This window comes from Lepidochelys olivacea, assembly GCF_965140295.1.
Source record: "Lepidochelys olivacea isolate rLepOli2 genome assembly, chromosome: 1".
Classification (NCBI taxonomy): Eukaryota; Metazoa; Chordata; order Testudines; family Cheloniidae; genus Lepidochelys; species Lepidochelys olivacea.
Window position 1 is genome coordinate 299,163,667 of NC_140411.1, and position 9,865 is coordinate 299,173,531.

At 41.0% G+C, this 9,865-nt stretch overlaps 1 protein-coding gene across 1 annotated transcript in view; it reads left to right on the forward strand.

Annotated features, from left to right (window-relative positions):
* Nucleotides 1–9,627, forward strand: part of YAF2 (YY1 associated factor 2) — a 43,908-nt gene extending 34,281 nt beyond the window's left edge. The window contains exons 3-4 of the mRNA XM_084617910.1: nucleotides 5,201–5,353; nucleotides 8,844–9,627. Coding sequence (XP_084474036.1) covers nucleotides 5,201–5,353; nucleotides 8,844–9,081 — 391 coding nt within the window. The 3' untranslated portion in view covers nucleotides 9,082–9,627. The remainder of the gene's footprint in view (nucleotides 1–5,200; nucleotides 5,354–8,843) is intronic.
* Nucleotides 9,628–9,865: the final 238 nt, after the last annotated feature.

Sequence of the window (9,865 nt, forward strand, 5' to 3'; positions counted from 1 at the left end):
CCCCTCTGGCAGGGGAGCGCTGGTATGGATTTGTAGCACACAGTTCTGCTACCAAGGCAGGTTGGCCAGGGTAGGGGAACGCAGGCCCACCCAACTCCACTGCATTCCAGCCCAGGGCCCTGACAGTGGTGGGAGGTGACGGTCCCGCCGCTCAGTCAGCGGGGCCATCCGCGCCCGCTCACCAAATACACCCACCCCATGGTGCAGTTCTGCCCCTGGGCTACTTCCTACCCGGTCTCTCAAGCGGGTCTCTCCAGTCCCTCCAGCTCGTCTGGGTATTCCGTTGCTAGTAGCTCTAGCTCCCGCTCTGTGTCGGGCTCACGATGGCCCGGGCTACAGCCGGGCCCCTCCAGATCCTCCGGGTACTCAGCGGCTGGCAGTCCTGGTTGCCACAGGCCTTCCTCCCGGTCAGGTTCCTCCTGGTCCAGGGCCTCCCTTGGGTCGGCAGCAGGATCACGAGGGAGCAGCCTGTGTCTGTCTCCCTCCCTGGTGCTCTCTTCACTGGGCAAAGGGCCTTGCCCTTTGTACTTCCTGTCCCACCAATCCCCTTCCGGGGATTGGCATAAGCTTGATCTGGCCTCGCCCACTCAGGCTGAGAGGGTGGTTCTTTACCCTCTGGTTCGGAGGGAAGCCACCCTGGCTCCCTACACTATCAAACACCAAATTGGGAAGATAGATGATGCCAGCGTTGCCAATATGGAGGACAGGAACTGTTAATGGGAGAACAGTGGCAGAGGGAAACGGAATCACCAGAAACATACATAACTTCAAATTTCTGTGTGGCTTAATGTTGTGGCATGACATACTGTTTGAAATAAATGTTGTAAGCAAGAGACTCCAAGGTGTTGACCTTGATATATCTGGAGCAATGGAACAACTGGACAAAGCAAAGTCATACCTACAGTCTTACCAGTCAGGTGAGGGATTTCAAAGCGTTCTGAAGAGTGCACAGAAGTTGGCAGAGGAACTTCACACTGAAGCTATTTTCCCACCCATTCAAGAATACAAGAGTCACCGAAGAAGACATTTTGATTACGAGGCATGGGATAATCCCATAAAAGACCCCAAACAACAATTCAAAGTTGAATTCTTTAACCAGGTGCTAGATTGTGCAATACAGTCAGTTGAAGAAATGTTTCATGCGGCTCAAGGAACACAGCAGTGTATTTGGGATGTTGTATGATATTCCAAAACTCCTCACTACACCTGAAGACCTGCACTAGCAATGCAGGGCACTAGTGACAGTGTTGACACATGATGACATGCGCGATATTGATGCGAGTGGTTTAGGTGATGAACTAAAAGCCCTTTCAAGATGCATTTCAGCAGGATCAACTCCAAAGGCTGTTCTGGAATATATGTGCACAAATAAGATGACCACCCTCTTTCCAAATGCTTTTGTTGCTCTGCGCATAGTTCTAACACTTCCTGTAACAGTTGCCAGGGGAGAATGCAGCTTTTCCAAGCTGAAGTTAATAAAAACACATCTACACTCCACAATGACACAAGAGACTGGTCGGCCTTGCAACTATCTCCATAGAGCATGAGCTGGCCCCAGACTGTGGACCTTCAGGAAGCAGTTCAAATCTTTGCAACCAAGAAGGCACGGAAAGCACCACTTTGATTCTTCAAACCGATAAAAATGCCAGTGTTTATTATGCAGACAAGAAAAGTTACATTTGCTGTTCAGGTTTCAGAGTAGCAGCTGTGTTAGTCTGTATCCGCAAAAAGAAAAGGAGTACTTGTGGCACCTTAGAGACTAACAAAATTATTTGAGCATAAGCTTTCGTGAGCTACAGCTCACTTCATCAGATGCATGCAGTGGAAAATACAGTAGGGCGATTTTATATACACAGAGAACATGAAACAATGGGTGTTACTATACACACTGTAACGAGAGTGATCAGGTAAGGTGAGCTATTACCGTTTACAATAAAATAAAAACCAGCATGATCTTATTAAAGGGGAAAAGGCAAAATGCCACATTTATTGTGAATACAGAAAGAATCCTAGTAAGCGGTTATAGCTATAACATTCCATTCAATTTCATATTTATACACACACACACACACACACACACACACACACACACACACACACACACACTTTCTGCAAGGTTGTTATCATAGTTACCAGCTTTAGAGTTGCTCATGCCAAGCCACTGGCCAGGTGGCCTGGACACAAGGAGGGAGCAGGGCCTTGTCAGATGCTCATCTGATGCTCCTGGAAGTTGGTTTGCAGAATCAGACCCCAAAGTTCTCACTTTCTAGAGTCCATTTTTTAATAGGAATTTCTTCCTGTGCCAGTCTATGGGAATTGCTTCATCATACTGTTGCTGAATCAATCTGCAGATGGCACATTCCTGATGGCTCCGTGCTGCCAGATGTTATTTTGATCTTCGGTTCTCCCATCCTCGAGGCTGTTGGGTGGATTCCAGTCTGCTCTCCGGGGGTCCTCTGGTTATTTCCACTTGACACCTTCTTCAGCCAATGGTCACTGGATTCTTAAGCTGGCACCTCCCTGATCAGTCAGTTATTATCCACACCAAGCATCCATCCACATACATCCTCTATCTCTATTTTAATCACAATTGTTAACAAAGCTTGATGAATACAACAAAAGGGCGGGGAGTCTCTGGGTGCTGTTTCTGTTGTTAGAGAGTATTGCTTTGAGTCTCTCTCTGTGTGAGTAGTTGTTGTTGTTACAAAGAATTGCTTTGAGAACAGACTCTGTCTTAGAATGTACTAACACAATTAGCAGCTTGCAAGTTTCACACAGAGAGGGAGAGAAACAGCACCAAAACCCAAGAGACCTCTTAATTAGTAATACCCTGGAATTTAAACTATGGGGAATCAAACTCATTTGTGATTTTAATACAGAACTTCTTTAATATGACCCAACACCAGCAGGAGAAGAAAAAAAACCTTTTCTAGTGATAATCAAGGTGGGCCATTTTCAGCAATTGACAAGAACGTCTGAGGAACAGTGGTGAGGGGGAATAAACATGGGGAAATAGTTTTGCGTTGTGTAATGACACATCCAGTCCCAGTCTTTATTCAAGCCTAATTTAATTGTGTCCAGTTTGCGAATTAATTCCAATTCAGCAGTCTCTCTTTGGAGTCTGTTTTTGAAGTGTGTTTTTTTTTTTGTTTTTTTTTTTGAAGAATTGCGACTTTTAGGTCTGTAATCGAGTAACCAGAGAGATTGAAGTGTTCTGGTTTTTGCATGTTATAATTCTTGGCATCTGATTTGTGTCCATTTATTGTTTTACATAGAGGCCGTCCGATTTGGCCAATGTACATGGCAGAGGGGCATTGCTGGTACATGATGGCATAGATCACCTTGATAAATGTGCAGGTGAAGGAGCCTCTGATAGTGGGGCTGATGTGATTAGGCCCTATGATGGTGTCCCCTGAATAGGTATGTGGACACAGTTGGCAACGGGCTTTGTTGCAAGGATAGGTTCGTGGGTTAGTGTTTTTGTGGTGTGGTGTGTGGTTGCTGGTGAGTATTTGTTTCAGGTTGGAGGGCTGTCTGTAAGGAAGGACTGGCCTGTCTCCCAAGATCTGTGAGAGCGATGGGTCGTCCTTCAGGATGGGTTGTTCAGGCGTTTGAAAGTTAAGTGTTACTTACAATTTTTGAACAAGGCATTTTAAGTTGTTAGTTCTCCTTTATTGGGGAAGGTAGCAGAGCAGTACCATGAGAGGAGTAGAACAGGAAGAAGGCAGAATTAAGACCTTTCAAAGTTTTGGCCCAAGCGAGGGGACACGGGGGTGTCATTTGAGCTCTCTGCCTCAGATGCCAAAATGTTGTGGGCCGGCCCTGAATATTATTGTACAGTGCTCATGGTTTCACAACGCTTATTTTTCTAAGGAATATCTAGAGCAACACAGAGGATGGAAATTTTGTTTTCTGAATCCTAATGAAACCTGAACATTTCAAAATTCTGCAAAGGAAAAATCTGAATTTTTTTTTGATCTGACCAATCAAAGTGCTTCATTTTGATTTCAACTTTTTTATTTTTTTATTACAAAATAGAATACAAATTGCAAAATATATAACACAAAAGTTTCTGTGTGGCATTCGAGGGTATTGGATTTAATCTATAAAGCCCACAATGGCTTGGGATCTAGTGAGCTGAAAGATCAGCTCTTTCCCCATTTGATATTACTGCATTTGCTGTGAGCAAATGTGCTCAAACTGGGGACCTTTAATTTAAACAGGTGGGTGCTGCTGACAGGGCATTCTCTGTGAAGGCTCTTCCTATTCAGAGATCACCACCTTTGGTGTGTCTACATATATTAATTTTCTGGGCATACTGTGTCAGTGGGTCAGCTGGGGTCCAAGAAGAGGCCTCTTACTTCAGTAGCCACATCGCCTAGTGGTGAAAGTCCAATAACTGGCCACTTACTTCAGCAGCAGTCTATGGGGCTGCCTCTCTTGGTGGCAGTGTTTGCCCAACGGCAAGTCTATGGAGCTGCCTTCTCTAGTGGCAATAGTGCCTAAGGGCAATTGTGGGGAAGGTAGGGGAACCTGGGCCCACCCTACTCCACTGAGTTCCAGCCCAGGACCCTATGATAACCAAGTACCCTGGCCTCGGGTTCTGGTCTTAATATGGCCAAACGTGTTCCCTGGGTCACTTCCTACTGTTCATCCCGATTCTGTAGCTCCTTGTGGATAGTGGCTCATCATCCTTTCTGGTCTCCGCAGTCGACTGGGGTCTTGCAGCATAGTCAGGATGCTCTGCCTCAGTGGTTTGGAGCTCTGGTGGCTTCTTAGCAGCAGCCTGCAGTGCGTGTCCTCTCTCCTCCTCAGCCAGCCCAGACTGAGCTGAGCTGCTTACTTTTATATGCTCCCTCCATTGGGAGCTTGCCTAGCAATGGCTTGGGGTGTGTGGCCTCTTGAGCCCAAAGTATTGTGTTAACTCTAACATTGCCAATGCAAGGTTGATACACCTCATCACACACTGCACAAAGCCCTGTCTCTAAATCCTTAAAACATGTCTCTTTTGGTGGATCAGTAGGCTAATGGGCAGGATACAGTGAGTTTGAATTGGGTATGCTCTTATTATGAGCTGCTGGCAGTTTGATGTGTTTAACAGTCTTGCATTTTGTATTGACTATTGTTTTAATTACTGTGAAATGTAGAGTATAAGACTGATACTATAAAATCTAAATAATAAATATATATGTGCTCACAGGAAACCTCGACCTGTCTCTCAGCTGGTTGCACAACAGGTTACTCAGCAATTTGTGCCCCCAACACAATCAAAGAAAGAGAAAAAAGACAAAGTAGAAAAGGAAAAAAGTGAAAAGGAAACAACTAGCAAAAAGAACAGTCATAAGAAAACCAGGTAAATTAAAAAATTTGGTATTTGTAAAATATTAAATGATGCAAATTTTTCATTACTAGTATAAGTGTTCTCAAGTCATTTTAAAATTAGACTAAATATTTATTGAAGTTTCATTGTTTTATGATGATGCTGTTTAATGTAAAGTATCTTGCAGTTTGTAGTTTTGACCAGAAGATGGAGACTAAATGGACTAAATAGGAGAGGGAAAATTAGGTGTTGTCAGTAAAGTAAATTAGGTGTTGTCAGATGAGGCGTTTGCCTCATCTAGCAAAATGATATGTAGACAGAAAAATGGAAGCTATAATGTTCCAGGAGAAGAGAAAAATGGCTAGTGTTTATATAGAATTGGATGGAAAAAGGGACTATAAGGTACTGGACAAGTAGGCAACTAGAGTTGTTGGTATTAATGCAGAATTTGAGATAAGGAACAAAGGCTAGAATAGTTACTTTTGGAGACCAAACTGACTTATGAAGCTGAAAACATACACAGTGGATTGAAATAATGAAGGATATCTTGGACTCTTAGACAGTTCAAGCAAGTAGCCGCAAAGTCTTGATCCTGCCATGGACTAGGAACAGCCTGCAGTTTGAAGGAAAAATGTAGGATGTTAGACACAAGTAGAACTGGGTGAAATTTTTCAGCAAAAAAATACAGATTTGGTGATACAGAAAATGTTTCATGAATTTGTGTCCGCTTTGCCAAATTTTGTGTCTGGGGGGAAAAAACAGAATCCAAAAATGTCTAAACATTTTGTTCTAATATTTGCAAAATTAAATATTTTGATTTTTTTTATTCAAATGGACTGTTTCAGTATTTCCTTCGATGTCATTTAAAAAAACTAAAAACACCCAAACATGCATTGTTTCAGGTAAAGAGAAACATTTCATTTAACCTGAAACTAATTGTTTTAGCTTTTCAATTCACTGAAAACCTAGAAAAAGTTCCTTTCTGGGTTGACCCAAATTGATTTTTTTTTTGTATTTTATTTTTTGGAACTGCAAGCAAACCAAAATATCGTTGTTTGCATAGCTCTAGACACAAATAATATTGTCCCAGATTTCCCCAAATTAAGTATAAAGTTACTTGAATCACAAATATGTAACTAAAAAACTAAGAAGACTGAAAAGAGATGCAACTTACTTAAGAGAAAGAGGAAAATGTAGGGAAATACTGTCACTGTGTGTTTTGGAAGTGCTGCAGTCTGTGAGGCAGAGTTCAGCCAAAGAAGATTCTGTGGAATCACTTCTGCAGAGAAGTAGCAGACATTTTCCATGCATTGGATGAAACAAGGACCTTCAGTGTTATTCAGGGACTGCTCCAGAAAGAGTAAAGAGTACTCTCCAAATTTACATCTTGAAGTAGCAAGAATTTAGATTGAAAAGGCTGAGACTGTTTTTTTTTTCAACAGGAAGGAAATGGAACAGAGCTGGGATAAAGGATTTTTGTAATGTTTGTCTTTTATTTTTAATTATAAATACGTTACACTCTAGCCAGCCAAAATGTATAAGTTACTATCTTAAGAGATATTGTTCTGAATGGTAACAATTATGTGGGAATGTTGGAGGTTAAATAGTCTTATTACATGAGAAGTGAAAAGGGGTGATATTGCAAGGGCTGGGAACATGGGTGTGCACAGCAATTTAAATTTTACTGCTTTTGGAAGGGCACATTAAACACACACATTATACACATTAAACCATATCAACACACATGTACATTACATACATAGAAATAAACACTCACCATTTCAATGAAAATCCATGTGCCGTAGAGCTATCTGAATAAGTGTATCCACAAGGACTTGGCTGTGGTGGGGTCACAGAGCTCCGCCCACCCCAGGGCCACGGCAGGGAGAGTGAGCTGAGCTCTGTGACCTTGCCAATTATTGAGGTGGGCCGATGCCACTGCTTGCCCTCCCATGTGCACGCCTTTGGCTGGGAATATTGTTTTTTTTAAAAAAAATCATCTCAGTAAAAGCTGTACAAAGAATTGCTTGAAAAATTAATAGTGAAGAGAAATCAAACACTCAAGTATTACATACAAGTTTATAAAAAAAAGTACTACCTGATTTTGGGTAGACTGTGTTCTGATTAAGAATGCTCACCTTAGTTTCTACGTGGATTACTTAAAAGAACATTTTTTTTAAAAAAGGAGCACATTTAAATGTTTCCAGAAACATGTATAACAAAATCTGCATGCAGTAAGCCCTAAATTTTTTTTCTGGCATGCAGCCTATTTCAGGCTGGCAAAAGTGAATCCTTCCCCTCCACCCCCACATCTTCAAGCAACCAGTTAGGTTCTTTTTTAATGCCAGTTCAGCCTTGGGGCAAGAGTCTCATTGGGCTCCCTGTGTATTATTATGCAGCTTCAACTCTTGGCTGCGTGGGAGTGCAAAAGGTGGGGTGAGGTGACTCAGCATCAGTTCTACTTGAGGCAGGGCGCTAAATCCCTGTGTAGGGCAAGGGGAGGGTTAAGATTTACTTTTAGGAGCACACCTGCCAAATCTTGGTTTCATGTTAATTTCTTTACTTCCAAAGCTTGGCCTGGAGAAAGTTGTGGAATCAAATATAGGTTTTGTAGGTCAGTTTTAAAAGGCTTGCTGGGTGCTGTGCTGCTGTTGTCAGCAGGTATTTTCAGCTGCTGTGGTGACATGATTTGTCACCTGGCACACACACAAAACTATCAAATTAAAGCGTTTCATGCCTAGATCACCCATTGCACTAGCACCTGCAAAGACCATGCTGATGGAACATAGTTTAAATGTTCTGTTGTGGTCCTAAAAAATAAAATAGTAGTAATCAAACCAGAGTTTGTGGCCCCATGTCCTATGCAGGATATTAATATTAAATTATGCATCAGGGAACCCAGACTCCAGCCCTGTCGTCAGTGTTTTTTTGTGTAAATTATTTTAAAATTAAATTCTATTTACGTGATGCCCACTCCAAATTTTAAATTTTCAGTGTGCTGTAGAATTTGTATTTGCTAATACCTGCATAGCAGAAGTTTAGAAACAACTGGTTAGAGGACCTGGGAGCTGGTTTCTGCATATTAAGAACATAAAGGCAACACCCACTAAGATGAATGGAGAAGTTCACACTTCTCAGGGCTGTTGTTTCAGGCTGTCTGCTGACACTGATATGACTGGGGGGGTCACATTTTGAACATTCTTTGCAGCCATGAAGACTAGAGACTTAATTTTTTCCAAGCAAAAATCTTAAAATGTGGAGTTCGGTTTTGTGACCACCTTAACCACATTATCCAGAGGGCCCTGTTCAAATCAAATTATTTAGAGGTGAAGAAAAATTTAAATATTACAGTATAGAGTTGCTAGCTATGTGGTACATTCTCATTTTATGTATTCATAATATTGCTGTGTGCAGTATTTCACTAAGTTATACGTTCTCTACAAAGATCACTAAAAATGGGAGGGGCAAGAGGATTATGGGATGTGGAAGCTTTTAGCTTTTAATTTGATTCTGTTTTATTTAGGCCAAGATTGAAAAATGTGGATCGGAGTAGTGCCCAGCATTTGGAAGTTACCGTTGGAGATCTGACAGTCATTATTACAGACTTTAAGGAGAAAACTAAGTCACCACCTGCTTCCAGTGCCGCATCTGCAGATCAACACAGTCAGAGTGGTTCTAGCTCTGACAATACAGAGAGGGGAATGTCCAGGTCATCTTCGCCCAGAGGAGAAGCCTCATCGTTGAACGGAGAATCTCATTAAAGTTTATTTTCTCCAGTTTCTTTAGTCTCTTCTCTTCAAAACATGCAAATACACAATTTCTGCCAACAGCTACCACATTTTCATGACAGATTATCCATGCACAATTGATATGTTTACTGGAACATAATTTATGCAGTTTTACAAAAGTGAAGTGAAGCAGTAGAAATAATAATTTAAATGCAATCTACAAATGCTTACAAAGCATTTTCAGACTAACTTTTTAATCTTCGCATTTAAAGGTGCCATGAAAATGTGGTTTGAATGTTCATTATGCAGTGTTATTGGTAAGTCCATTTTCACTTTTAGTTTAGTGAATTCTAACACAACTCTTGGAGTCTCTACTATTGGCATGTACTGAATTAAAATTTTTATAACATAGTTCAAGCTGCCTAAATATGTATTATTTGAGAATTGTGAAACATAGTTATATGTATGCAGATCAAAGATCAACTTAATCAACTATTGCTGCAACAGAATTTTCATAATTATTATCTTCTTAAAAACACCTGCTGGTACTTGGTGTGCTTAAATAGGAAAAATGTTATTAAATAAAACATTTGTATGAATTTTTGCCAATGTTTGACATCGTTTACTAAATTACTGTTACTGAATTATGTTGCTGGTTTTACCAATATTTTCCTCACACTTAAAACACTTATTGTAATGTTTATGAACAAAAAGAGTGAACATACTATAAGCATTGGTTATTTAGCTTTATAATTCAGATACAGTACTACACTGTCATTAGACACTGGTAGTCTATGTTCTATAACCAATATCAAAT